This window comes from Gekko japonicus, unplaced genomic scaffold (genome assembly GCF_001447785.1).
Source record: "Gekko japonicus isolate JY-2015 unplaced genomic scaffold, Gekko_japonicus_V1.1 scaffold4360, whole genome shotgun sequence".
In the NCBI taxonomy this organism is placed as follows: domain Eukaryota; kingdom Metazoa; phylum Chordata; class Lepidosauria; order Squamata; family Gekkonidae; genus Gekko; species Gekko japonicus.
The window spans coordinates 50,189-64,415 of NW_015176105.1; the positions used below are offsets into that span (position 1 = coordinate 50,189).

Genomic DNA, 14,227 nt, shown 5'->3' on the forward strand with positions numbered 1-14,227 from the left:
CTCGCGCCCGTTTGCTGCGCCCCCGATCCATCCCTCTCCTGGGCCAAAACTTCCCGTGTGACCGGGGCCATAACTAACTTAACCTAACTTACAAAGCAGGTGGGGTCAGATGGGGCTTTTGCCCAGGGTGTCGTAGGCCAGCCTGCTTTAGCGGCGTTATCACTCAGCTGATGCTGATAACATCCCCGTCAGCACCTCTGAGACCAGTGTTCCCTCTAAGCTGAGTTAGTGTGAGCTAGCTCACAGTTTTTTTAGCCTCCGGCTCACACGTTTTTGTCTCAGCTCAGGAAGGACGGGTTCCAGAGCAAACTGATTTATGCAGTAGCCAAATGGCTCGCTCTCACCTTTAATGCCAATAGCTCCCAAAGTAGAATTTTTGCTCACAAGACTCCACAGCTTAGAGGGAACACTGTCTGAGACTCAACCCGCTGGTGCTATCGACGACCCTGGGATGGCGGAGGCAGGCCCTCGTGCCCCAGTGGCCGAGGACGTCATGTGCTCCATCCCCGTGAGCACTGGGGACACGGAAGAGGCAACCCTGAGAGGCAGCACCTCGGCAACCCAAGATCTTGGGGAGGCTTCACAGGCTGCCTCGCCTCCCCTTTCCCCGGAGCCAAGGGAATGCAGGAGGAGGCGGGCACCCATGGAGCTCCTCGAGAGAGGAGGCAGAGGGCGTGCCTCGCTGCCGTGCGTCTGCCAAATCAAGAGGAACACCTGGGGTTAACGAGCCGAATGGATGGCTCTCTCACAAGCAAGGAGACCCAGCTGTGAGCCGGCCATCAAGGACGGGGCTTCAGATCGGGGAGGTGTGGGAGCAACTCGTCACCTTCCTGGAGACGCGTGACCACACCACCCGGACCTGTTCCTGGCTGCAACTCCTGAACCTTTGGCTTCGACCCCAGACCTGCTCGACCACGCCTCTTGGACCCGCTCAGACTCTGCTTCTTGGACCCTCGGCTGCCTTCCCTTGTGTATGACTCTTGGACTGGACTCTCGACTTAGAGCTTTTGGTTAGTGATTCTGTCTCGTCCCCTCGGTCTCGGCTGAGTCTGCTCTGACCCAGGGCACAGTGAGGCTTCCGATCAAGGACTGGAGATTTGATTGACTCTGCAGATTTGTAAATATGTTGCATTGGCGGCAGCTTCCATCACAGTACAAGGATGTTCACCATGTGACTGAAGGCAAGCTGCAGCGGCCATGTTGTGGCTGGCTCCGCCTCCTGCAGCGGCCATTTTTGTGGCTGGCTCCGCCTCCCGCAGCAGCCATTTTGTGGCTGCCCCCACCCCACTGTATCAGAATTCCAAAGGTGCTTGCAGGCTCAAAAAGGTCGTGGACCGCTGTTCCAAAGCTTCGCTTCATTCCTTAGAAGTTACCTGATGTAGTTGGGGTTTTTGGTCTGCAAGTTCCTCATCAAGGTCGCCACGGAAGACTTGAACTGTGAACCAGCCGTTGGAGGTCTCTTTAAGTTAATCTTGGCAGGGTTTCCTTCCGGGAACAGCGATTTAATGAGGGGGTGGCTGGCTTTCCACATGGCTTGTGACAGATCACGGTACAAGAGGTCATTGTTCTTGTCAACGAATCCTTCCACTTGATACATCACCTAAAAGGGGAAGACCAGGAATCTCAATAAGCAAAAGCAAATTTCGTGAGTCAGAGTGGAGAATCGACTGAAGGAGGCTTGATAATAAACCGCTCACACACCCCAAAGTATTCTTCCTCCATGCTCAACGGTAAACAGCTTTACGTATTCACAGGTTCCCTTCATTTTGGATCGGTCATGAAAAGAAGCAAGCTTGTGGCTTGGCTCTTCGGCACTGTGGCTTGGCTCTTCGGCACTGGAACTACTTGGGTGAAACCAGGAAGGACAGCTGAGCCTTCATGTGATTCTTTTATATATTTTTGAGGTGCATGGCCATGTTGGTCTGTAGTAGAAGAGCAAGATTCGAGTCCAGTAGCTCCATCAAGACCAACAAGATTTCCAGGGTACGAGCTTTTGAAAGTCAAAGCTCCTTTCATCAGCTCGAATGCTTATACCCCGGAAATCTTCTTTGTCTTTAAGGTGCTACTGGACTCCGATCTTGCTCTTCTACTGAAAACCAACATGCCTGTGCAACTCAAAAACATACAAAAGAATAACATGAAGGCTCAGCTGTCCTTTCTGGTTTCACCCAAGTAGTTCCAGTGCCGAAGAGACAAGCCACAGCGCTGAAGAGACAAGCCAAAAGCTCGCTTCTTTTCATGAATGATTCAAAAGGAAGGGAACTTGGGCTGTTTACAATTAAATATTTCTGTACATAAATGCGCATCTCCATATGCACATGTGTGGGTATCTCCTTTCTTGGAACATACATGAAGCGGCCTTATATTTATTTATTTGTATATTAGATTTATAGCCCTGGCCCATGGGGTCGCAAAGAGTCAGACTCGACTGTGCAACTGAACAACAACAACAACCCACGTCCAACAGGGTTCAGAGCGGATAACAACAGTATTCATAAGTTTAATCTATTAAAACAACTCTTACAATACTGTTTCAACCACTATGGTGGCACATAAAAGGAAGTATAACATGGTGCCCCTTATCTAGAGAGGAAATAACTATCATATAGTTAGTAAATAAATAACTATCATATAGATATAGTTATCATAAATAAATATCATATAGTTAGTAAATAAAAGATAGTAAATAAAATATAAAATATAGTTAGTAAATAAAAGAATTAGAGACCAGGGAGGGGAAAAGGGACACGAGAGAAAGGAAGGGGGAGAGGCCAGTTCTGACGTGGCGGCGGTGGCGAGTCGAGCGAGCGAGCGGAGGCTGTGCCGACGGAGCGCGGAGGCGGGGCGATGCAGCAGGCCAGAGCCTACTGGACAGAGGCCGCAGCAGGAACACGTGCTGACGTGCCCTTGGCCCAAGCCTGAGGAATCGCGGCGACCGAAGGAAGACCTGCGCCAGGAAGACGCCATCGCCGGATTGGAAAGACCTCCCGCAGAGAGATTATAACAACAAGACTTCGCTATAGGGTGCCTGTTAGGCTAGTAACTTCCCTCCATTGTATGTGTGTGGCCCTTAGATAGGAATTGTCTGAACTGTATAATGTAAACCGCTCAGAGCCCTTAGGGGGTGAGCGGTATATAAATCGAAGGAATAAATAAATAAATAAATATAAACCATCCTAATAGAAACCGTTGCTGCCCTCAAGCATAGGCCTGGCGGAACACTTCCATCTTACAGGCCATGTAGAATTGCACTAGATCCCGCAGTGCCTGGGTCTCGCTCTACAGAGAGTTCCACCAGGCCGGGGCCACGGCCAGAAAAGCCCTAGCTCTGCCTGACACATACTTTTCGGGCCAGGGATCACCAGTGAGTTGTTATCCACTGAGCACAATGCTCTTTGGGGATATACCAGAAAAGGCGGTATACCGAATCACACCTTTGGTCCATCACAATCAGTATTGCCTACTCGGACTGGCAGCTGCACTCCAGGGCCTCAGGCTGAGGTCTTCCCCATCACTTCCCCATCGCTTTTTCGGCGGCGGCTCCTGTCTGGTGGAACGAGCTCCCAGAGCAGGTTCGGGCCCTGCGGGACCTGGCGCAGTTCCGCAGGGCTTGCAAGACGGAGCTCTTCCGCCAGGCCTTTGTATAGGAGCCGCCGCCGTCACTGTACCACCACCGAGCTGCTATCTTTGATGGTGGGTTAGATCTGGAGGTGAGCCGGCCCTGGGCAGACGCCCGACGAATACATGAAGCTCTCTTATACTGAATCAGACCCTTGGATCATCGAGGTCAGTATTGTCTACTCTGACTGGCAGTGGTTCTCCGGGGTCTCAGGCTGAGCTCTTTCACATCACCTGCTGCGTGATTCTGTTAACTGGGGATGCCAGGGACTGAACCTGGGACCTCCTGCACACACAGCAAATGCTCAACCATGGAGCCACGGCCTTGCCTTAATAATGAATCAGACCACTGGTCCATCAAGGTCAGGACTGTCTACTCGGACTGGCAGACGATCTCCACTTGGTCCTTTAACTGGAGATGCCGGGGATTGAACCCGGGACCTTCTGCATCCAAAGCAGAGGCTCTGCCTCTGAGCCACAGGCAAGGAAGGGGGGCAGAGGAAACGGATGAGTGGCTGTTCCTTTGCCTCTTTGAAGGTCTGCCTCTGCATTCGCATCGCCCACGAGAGCCTCCCAGAATGGTCTCTGTGCGGAAGTAGCCCCCGATGTGTTTTGTCGAGCTGGTAGCCGGATTACGGAATGCCCTTGGCCCTTCTCCAGTCTGAAGCATCTCTGCCAGATATCTGCCAACCTCATTTGGGGAGAGGCAGGACAAAAATGTCATAAATAATAAGTCTAGGCAGGGATCCAGGAGTTCCGTGCGTGAGAGCAGAGAGCGCTCCTGCGCTCGCAAGAAGCCGGCTACCAGGGTGGCTTCCCCCCCCTTCCACTTCCGTTGTTTCCCTCGTACTGGCTCCCATCACGTGGCGCCTTTTAATCTTCAGTTATCCGGGAGAGTAGAAAAGAGCCACAGTCCAGTAGCACCTTTGCTGTTGTTGTTCAGTCGTCCAGTCGAGTCCGACTCTTCGTGGCCCCGTGGACCACATCACGCCAGGCCCTCCTGTCTTCCATTGTGCTCCGGAGTTTGCTCAGTTTCATGTTCGCTGCATCGATAAGTCTCTAACCATCTCATCCTTTGCCGTCCCCGTCTTCTTTGACCTTCAATCTTTCCCAGTATCAGGGTCTTCTCCGGGGAGGGCTCTGTTCTCATTGGGTGGCCAAAGTATTTGAGCTTCAGTTTGGAGAAAGATTTGTTTATTGAGATATGCAGTCATGCAGAGCAGGAAACCATCTTGTGTCAGAACTGACTGGGTTTGACAGGCAAAGTCATCACGGAGGTAGGTACATTTACCTTGCCAGCGTAGTGCTGGATTCGGAAGCAACTGTGGGGCAGGGAGGTGTCGTTCAAGAAGCGCGAGCACTTGCTCATCCGGCTTTCGAAGTGCTGGTGGGTGGCACAGACCTGGTTCAGCTTTTCCAGGAAGGTGTCGTCGGTCACCACGCCAGGCCGCAGGCATTCCTCATCTAGCATGGCCAGGATCCCGTTCTGATTCTGCCGAGAAGGTCAGATTCGTACACAACGGTGAACATTCCCAGCCCAACAATGAGAAGCCACAACAGATGTTAGCAAACCAAACCTCCAGTCTTAAAAGAAGAAACATGTATCCCACACGAAGCTGCCTTAAAACGAGTCAGATGGTCTGTCTTCAGAATATTTTACCTCATTTAACTATCTAGTCCAGCGGTGTCAAACATGCGGCCCAGGGGCCGCATCAGGCCCCCGGAGGGCTTCCATCAGGAGGAGGAGAATGGATTTATACTCCACCCTTCACCAAATCACTCTTAGAACGGCTTACAATCTCCTTCCCTTCCCATCCCCACAACAGATACCCTGTGAGGTAGGCGAGGCTGAGAGAGCTCTCTCGAGAACTGCCCTTGAGAGAACAGCTCTGAGAGAACTTGTGACTGACCCAAGGTCACACCAGCAGCTGCACGCGGAGGAGTGGGGAATCAAACCCGGTTCTCCCAGATTAGAGTCCGCACTCTTAACCACTATACCAGACTGGCTCTTTGCCAGCAGTTGCCAGAACAGCGGACGTGTGACTGAAGTTAAGCTACGGCTGCCATTTTGGGGCCGGCTCTGCCCTCTGCGGCAGCCATTTTGGTGCTGCGCCCACCACACGGTGTCAGAATTCCCAAGGCGCCCGCAGGTTCAAAAGGGCTGAGGATCCCTCCTCCATCGAATCTAACTAAATGACAACACCAGAAGAAGGACACTGGAGAAAAGCATGTCACCCATTTCATACTCGGAACAGTGACCATGACTTACGTTTTCTATTAGGTCACAAATGATGGCGTTGTTGAAGTACTCGATGTGGGTCCATTCGATGCCCTACGGAAAGCAAACAGAGAGATAAAACAGTGGCAGGGAACACTTTCTAAGGATTGCCGTAGGCAGGCCAGACACAAGCGTGCCTATGCAGAACTCAGATGCCAGTGAGTTTGATTTGATGTGCCATTCTCACACAAAGCAAGCTTAGGACTTCGGCTTAAAATCCTTATTTATTGAAGGGATTTTAGATGGGCATTATTACTACTGAAGAGGGGGGAAATGATTGTTGAGATCCACTCAGTCTCACAAACAATGCAAGTGGGCAGTGTTGCCAATAGGCCTGGAGAAAAAATATCCTGCCCCTTTAAGAGAAGCGAAAGGTGTGGAAACGGGCAGGGAGGCAAACAGCAGTCGCCTGGGAAACAGCATCCTATTAAGCCTCTTTTAAAGAGACAGGACATTTTTTCCCCCACCAGGCAGTCCGCAACCCTAACACCATGACCACCATCTCTTTTCTTCCTGCTTCCGAGATTATTTTTTTGAAGTTTAACATCCAGCCTGAGGAAGAATTCTGATTCATGCATTACTATGTGGCACTTTAATTGGTCTTCATAAAGGTATTTATGCTGCACTGGTCTTCATAAAGATACTTAGGTTCTACTGTTAATTTTTTAAAAAAAATTAGCATTAATAGTACACGGCTCTCCCTTTGTCACTCTTGCCGTGGACAGTTTCCAGAGACGATATGAAGAATGCCTCTTGTGTTCCAAGCTACACTTCCTTGCTTGTATTATTAACTACTTTGGGTGCTACGAACTCTCTTGCTGGAGACAGAAGTTGGAATGCGTGACTTTTCTGCCGCAGCTAAGAGGACAGCATGGTTGGGTGTGAGTGTGTTAAGCGCCGTCAAATCACTTCCGACTTATGGCAGCCCTATGAATTATTGACCTACAAAACATCCTATTGTTATGTGCGTGTATGTGTGACAAACACACAGGAGTCATTTCCTGCAGGAGCGCACAGGAGCGGAGCTCCGGCAGTAAAGAGCCCAGGGGGGCGGGCACATGCAACAAGCCCCACCCCCTGCTCCCAGCAGTCCTCAGTCAGAGCAAGAAGCAGCCAGGTAAGCTGCAGAGCTCCCCCCCCCCGGTCCAAAACAGTCCAGTGGCACCTTTCAGACCAAGTTTTATTCAGGTACAAGCTCTCCCTCCTTTGCGAGGACAGATCTGCACGTCCCCCCCCCCCAATAGCTAGCAATCCGAAACAGTCCAGTGGAGCCTGAGTGGTGGATGTTGCCTTCTGACACACTTCCGGTGATATCAGGGGGTGTGGCATATGCAAATGAGTTATGCTAATGAGCTACTGCACCTCTTTTTCTACAAAATGACCCCTGCATACACACACAATACACATACACACACACACAAATGCATGCCCCATGTTTTCACTGTAGCCAGAGGTCTATGGACAGTACATCTGTGGAGGGAACTGGGAAACTGCTAAGATTTCTGGGTGAAATCTTCCATCCCCCCTTTCCATGTATAAGGAGAACATCAACAACCAGCCACTGTGACATGTCCTTTGGAATCTTCAGGGGGGGGGGGTCGACTGTTAAGTTCTTATGTCTCAACTGCAGCACGTTTTTGTAAGCCAAACATTTACTTCCTTGAACTCATTAGCATAATAGGCCACACCCAACAGCAGAAACACATTAGGATTGGCTACATTAGGGGTGTGTGGCCTAACATGCAAAGGAGTTCCTGCTACAAAAAAGCCCTGGGTTTTGACAACAAGCAAGGTAAACAGAATAAGAAGCAAAAGGTGGGTGCGGCTGGATGACCACACTTCTGGTAACATGGGGGTGCAGCCTAATATGCTAATGAGCTGTGCTGTCAGGGGTGTGGCCTAATAGGCTAATGAGTTTCTGCTCTTGGGTGTGGCCTATTATGCTAATGAGTTCCTGCTGGGCTTTTTCTACAAAAAGAGCCCTGGCTGCTCTTCTATGTGTTCTGATAACTTTTCCCCTAGGAACATTAGCCTGCTCAGTGATGGACTATGGAACTGAAGATTGTAAGGCATTAAGGACTGGGGGAGAAGTGTGGTATGGAAACCAGAACAAAAAACATGTAAAGATGACAGTTTATATAAAGTTTGAGTCCAGTGGCACCTTTAAGACCAACAAAGTTGAATTCTGGGTATAAGTTTCCATTCTGAAGATGTTAGATTCAGGTGGGTAGTTGAATTCTGGGTCTGAGCTTTTGTGTGCATGCACACTTCCTCAGATACAGAGGACCAACATGGCTGAATTTCTCTACTCCATATAAGGCTTAAAGAAGTCTGTTTTAATGTGTAGGAAGAAGTGCACATGCACATGCACATGAAAGCTTATACTCAAAGGTGCCACTGAGCTCAAACTTTGTTCTGTTTCTTCAGACCAACACGACTACCCACCTGAGTTGTTTTCGTACACATGCATTATCACAAAGGGAGGTGGAGGCAGTGACTTGAAAATATTTCCATGTGGATTGGAGGTCTCTTTCATTGATAAGGGGATGGAGGGTCTCTGTTAAAATACCACCCCCCTGCCCCCCCCTGCATCAAAATTATATTTGTGGCTTTTTGCATTTTGTTCAAAACCGCAGCAACCGCTCAACATCACTGGAGCCAAATGCGCATCCCTAAACGGCTGCCAGATTTGCTTACCATTCCATTCTCCATCTGTGTCAATTTCCCATGCACTCACTGAAACCGAGCCAAATCCTTTTAGCGCAAAGCTGAGAGTCAATCGTGCTTTTGCGCAACCCTGCAGCGTTCGTAAGGGAAACGCCGTCGTTTCTGTGCGGGAAGGAGCCCTCCGACTTTTTGGTCTAATTTTCATCTGGCGACTGGCGGGGGGTAACCCGCTAAATCTAAGGGACACTCCCTGAACAGACAGCGCAGCCGCAGTCCGGGGTGTCCCCAAATCAAGGTCCAAATGACAAACAGCGACACTGGAAAGCTCTGCTCCCTCTACGCTGTGGAGTCTTGTGAGCAAAAATTCTACTTTGTGAGCTACTTCACAAAAGTTGCGAGCGAGCGATTTGGCTACTGCATCAATCAGTTGGCTCCGGAGCCATCCTTCCTGAGCTAAGACAAAAATGTGTGCGACAGAGGCTAAAAAGCTGTGAGCTAGCTCACACTCACTCAGCTTAGAGGGAACACTGCTGGAAAGCGTACTTCGATACACAAGCCATATCCCTCCTTCCTGAGTTACCCAGGTGTGGGTTTTGCCCCTAGTCTGCTGAGCCGGGGATCAGGCAGCAGTGTAGCGCCAGGGAAATCAAACAGGAAGTGTTTGGCACCTTAAAGATTCCCGGCACTTCTCAGGCGTGTGCCCAGGCGCGGAAAGCTGCACACTTCCTGAACCCTGTCGCAAGATTTACAGTCCTCTGTTTCCGAGATTCCACTGGGTTCAAGGAGAATAAGAAAATATTTTCTCCACACCCAAGTCCCCTTAATTCTCACATGGGGACTGGGGAGGCAGTCCAGATGTTGGCCCAACTCCTCGCCAGATCTCGATTCAACGGCCCCCTTGATCCTGCCCTAGAGTGTCACAAATGCCATCTACTATGGCACTTGTATCAACCACACTCTAGCTGATTCTTATAATGACAACACTGTCTCAAAAAAGATTGGAGTATATTGACATCCTGGAGTGGGATAGATGGGAGTGCTCTGAATCCAGTGTGGTGTACTGGCTAGAGCAGTGATACTCAGTGGCTGACATGCCATGCGTGGCTCTTCTGAGTACCCTTCCCCAACGTGGCACCTTCCCTGTGTTTCAGAAAAGTGGACAAGGCCCGTGTCTGGTGGGGCTTGTGGTTGCCAGTTGGTTTCCACCTTGAAACAGCCACCACCAGAGGAACGAGTAAGCTGCAGGCCTCCCTAGAAGAAAAAAAGAGATTGGATGTGTACCCCGCCCTTCACTACCCGAAGGAGTCTCAGAGTGGCTTACAAACTCCTTTCCCTTCCCCTCCCCACAACAGACACCCTGTGAGGTAGGTGGGGCTGAGAGAGCTCTGACAGAAACTTCTCTTTTTCAAGGACAGCTCTTATCAGAACTATGGCTTGCCCAAGGCCATCCAGCTCATGCAAGTGGAGGAGTGGGGAACGGATAAAACTTCTTCACCCAAAGAGTGATTAACACATGGAATTCACTGCCACAGGAGGTGGCAGCGGCTACAAGCATGGACGGCTTCAAAAGGGAATTAGAGAAGCATGTGGAGCAGAGGTTCATCAGTGGCTATTAGCCACAAGGTATAGATAGGGGCTCTGGGGCAAGTGATGCTCTGTCTTCTTGGTGCTTGGGGGGGTCAACAGTGGGAGGGCTTCTAATGTCCTGGCCCCACTGCTGGACCTCCTGATGGCACTGGTATTTCTGGCCACTGTGTGACAGAGTGTTGGACTGGATGGGCCTTTGGCCTGATCCAACATTGGCGTCTCTTATGTTCTTATGTTAACCCGGTTCTCCCAGATCAGAGTCCATGCACTTAACCACTACACCAAACTGGCTCTACCCTAAGGTGTAGGCCTCAGGCCCATCTAGTCACACATAGAGTTTTCCCCTCAAATGGCTGTGGCCCCGCCCCCTGACGTGTACGCCGGGGTGGGGTTTCCTCCAAAGCGTGGGGAAATCCGCCCCCCGGGGGGACTTGGCAGCCCTAGATAGCCTTCAGAATGGTTCTACCTGACAGAACCGCTCCAGAATGGAACTCAAATTCAAACTGACTCTCCCCTCAGCTAGTTATATATTTCCCTCAGTGGGCACTGAACAATCAGAGAAGAGGAGCAGCATGTTGGTTTATCAATCAAATCAATCAATCGAATCAATCAATCAATCGAGCTCCCCATTTTAGGGGAAAGTTAACTCTTTACCTCCCGGCCCTCTGATTTAGCTGCACTATGAAACCTGCTTTTAAAGCGTGGTCCGTCACAAAGTAAATAAGGCTCTTTTGGCTGATGGGTAATTTTGAATGTGGCTTTCCTCAAGCCGTGGAGTTGAGTACCACTGGGTTAGAGTAGCTGATTAGGGTCAAGGAGACCTAGGTTCGAATCACTGCTCTGCCATGGAACCTTGCTGGGTGGCCTTGGGCCACTCACTTTCCTTCTCAGCCCAACCTACCTCGCAGGGTTGATGTGGGGAGAATGGAGGAAGGGAGAAAAACGTCAGCCACGTTGGGTACCCACTGGGGAGAAGAGCAGGGTGCAAATACCTAACCGAACAAACAAATTTGGATCCAGCTCAATCCGGACGTGACGTGAATCGAGAAAAATATAAAACCACGGGAAATACGGTTACCATCAAAAACGTGGCTGGAACACACAAAAAATTCTTAAGGCATAGGTAGAAGTGGACCATGATGAACTACGGTTTAAAATGTGCCTGATTATCACAGTAAATGTGGTGGAATTTTTGCAGTTATCAGAATACAAACGCAACATAGCTATCGACAGGTTTGCCTACAATGTATATTCCATTTGGACCTAACGTCTGCCGGAAAATAATTTCACTGAATAAGCACAGTCATAGAAGACGGGACGTTAATATGGGTCTTAGCACAGCTAGTGGAATCCTATATGTAAGGAGCTTGATAATTTAGGCCTCAAGTTCTAATAAGGTGCCTGGGCTTTCTTTCAGAACTCGATCGTTGGCATTCTGGCCTATTCAGAAGTGCTCCAGTTGATTAGCAACACCTGTGAGCAGTTTCTGTTCCTTGAAGATTCAACCTTGGGAGACTGTCTTATGGAGTCACCTCCCTAGTTTCCCGATCACAGCAGACGCTAATTAACCGGATGGCCTTGACTGGCTATTGAGTTGCTGGGTAGTGCCCTGATTGTCAGAAAATATGCAGGACTTCTGCTCTCTACCCCCTTTCCACCTTGGCATGTCGCCATGCTATACCAGCTAGGCATGGGGGGGTCTGTATCCTGTCAGATGGGTAAGACGGGTGACCGAAGCAGAGATGCTTGAAAGAAGTAAGATCTAAAAGCTTTCAGACAGGCAGGCTTTATGTATCTATACTGAAGTTTATTTGTTTTATGTTCCTTTGCCTGCAACTGAGTGATTTATGCTTCTGCAACACTCATTAAGATAACAAATTTGATTTATATTTCAAGCCGGAAGGCAGGTGCACCCCCTGAACGAACTCTGCCACGGCCTCTCATGGTTACAAAATTAAAAAAAGGGAGCGCCTCTTGCCTGCCTGACTCCTGGAGTGGCTGTTTTCAGCGCCCGGAGTAGGAGATTTGGGCCCTCTTATCCTGACACTGCGGCTAACAAACTGGGCAGGAAGGCGGACCCTCCCCCCTTCAAGGTTCAAAGTTCACCAATGAGAATGGGTCAAGTTGTTATCTCTCAGCCACATCTACCGCATGGTAGGCTGTACAGCAAACATAGGAAAGGTGAAATACAACATTTTTTTAAAAAAATAAAACACACCTTCCCCACAGCGCCCCCATATGAACATAACAGAGAGACAAGGAGTCTTAGGATCAAGCACTTGGGTTTTGGACATCTGGTAATAAGGCAACAAAATAAGTCGGTTTACAGCCGCCACGCCTGCAGTCCTCATCTTGACTTGTACTGGAAGGATGTTCTGCATTTATCTTCCATTTTGTCTGGCACGCCCTGACATCCCTGTGTTTGGCTTCAGGGCTTCTTGCTTTCATTCTTCATCAGCGCGGCATGAGACCTGACTAGGTCATCACAACCGGCAAGGAGAAATGATAAAAGCTTTTAAGGCGGCTCGTTAACGGCAACGAAAGACGCCAGACTGCACGGAAGGCATGGATTCTGGGTAAACTGTGAAGGACAGCCTCCAACCACAGCAGCCAGTGTGGTCCTTCAGCAGGAACAAGGTCTGAGTTGGGCAGCCTGGGACCCATGAGAAGGCTTTTCTAGCTACTATCCAGCTAAAATGACTAAACTGTCGTTCAACACGGTAGGAAGGCCCAACAGGACATGCGTTGACCCAATCAAGGAAGACACAGTCTTCCGTTTACAAGACCTGAGCAAAACTGTTAACGATGGGACATTTCTGTTACACACGTGTTTTGCTCCCTCTAGTGGCCGATTCGCTATTACACCACTTTACGTCTGGCATAAAACCCTGCAGTTTAAATTTGCAGGGAGCTACACTGAACATACACCAATGTAATTTTGGAGGTAATTCATTCATAGGGTCGCCGGAAGTGACTTGATGGAACATCACATACACCACCCTCCCTGGTTGTAGACCTCCATGCACATGTGCACACGCACACAGAGCGGCACCACCCCTACAGACATTCCAGATCAAATTAAAGACTTTCAAGGGTGCTTTCGCACACACTAAATAATGCAGTTTCAATCCACTTTCAGTGCACTTTGCAACTGGATTTTGCCATGTGAAATGGCAAAATCCTCTTACTCTTACAAATCCCCTTACAAATCCCCACTGGTGGACCTCCTGATGGCACTGGTATTTTTGGCCACTGTGTGATACAGAGTGTTGGACTGGATGGGCCTTTGGCCTGATCCAACATTGGCGTCTCTTATGTTCTTAAATGGTCGCTGAAGTGGATTTGAAACTGCATTATTTAGCGTGTGTGAAAATACCCAATTTGTTTTCCCTCAGAGGCTTCGGAACAGGCCGGAAATCACGGGGCCACACCTTTTGTTAACATCCCTGAGCTTCTTTTTAGATGTTTTATGGTGATCTTATCTACACGGTTCTGTATCTTTTTTCTTAGTCACCCAGACGACTCATGGAGTGGAAAGGCGGCCATACGCCTTCCAACCACACAGATACAAATCAATGCGAAGAAGAACACATGAAACCAAGGAGCATTACCTCTCGTATGTACTCTTCTTGCTCTTCCTTCAGCGTAAGCTCGATGAAGATCTGCTGCAGCTTCTCGTTGCAGTAGTTGATAATGAACTGCTCGAAACTGTTATCCTGCGAAACGAAAGAAAGGGAAGAGCGACAGTGGTCGGACACAGGACTCAAGAGAAATGTATTTCGATACCCTGTGCTCTTAACATTGGCAGCATGGGTCTCCACAGCTTGCTGGGGGTTTTTACAATTTACCTGTCTCCTGGATTTAGAATTTGTACACCCGGTCCAGGGATGGCCAATGTAACTGAAGCCCATCAGGCTCCGGAAGAACTGGTTGGCCACCGTGTGAGACAGGATGTTGTACTAGATGGACCCCTGGTCTGATCCAGCAGGGCTCTCAAATCAACTACTGCCCATCCAGGGCTATTTTTGGGCAGGAACGAACAGGAATGGAGTTCCGGCTGGCTCCTAAGTTGGCCAC

At 49.5% G+C, this 14,227-nt stretch overlaps 1 protein-coding gene across 1 annotated transcript in view; it reads right to left on the reverse strand.

Annotated features, from left to right (window-relative positions):
* The window catches only part of MYO1B (myosin IB), a gene marked incomplete at its 5' end in the record, with an annotated part of 79,891 nt that overhangs the window by 48,829 nt on the left and 16,835 nt on the right, over positions 1–14,227 (reverse strand). Inside the window, 4 exons of the mRNA XM_015426759.1 lie at positions 1,374–1,600; positions 4,910–5,110; positions 5,888–5,950; positions 13,762–13,866. Of these exons, the coding sequence (XP_015282245.1) occupies positions 1,374–1,600; positions 4,910–5,110; positions 5,888–5,950; positions 13,762–13,866 (596 nt within the window). The remainder of the gene's footprint in view (positions 1–1,373; positions 1,601–4,909; positions 5,111–5,887; positions 5,951–13,761; positions 13,867–14,227) is intronic.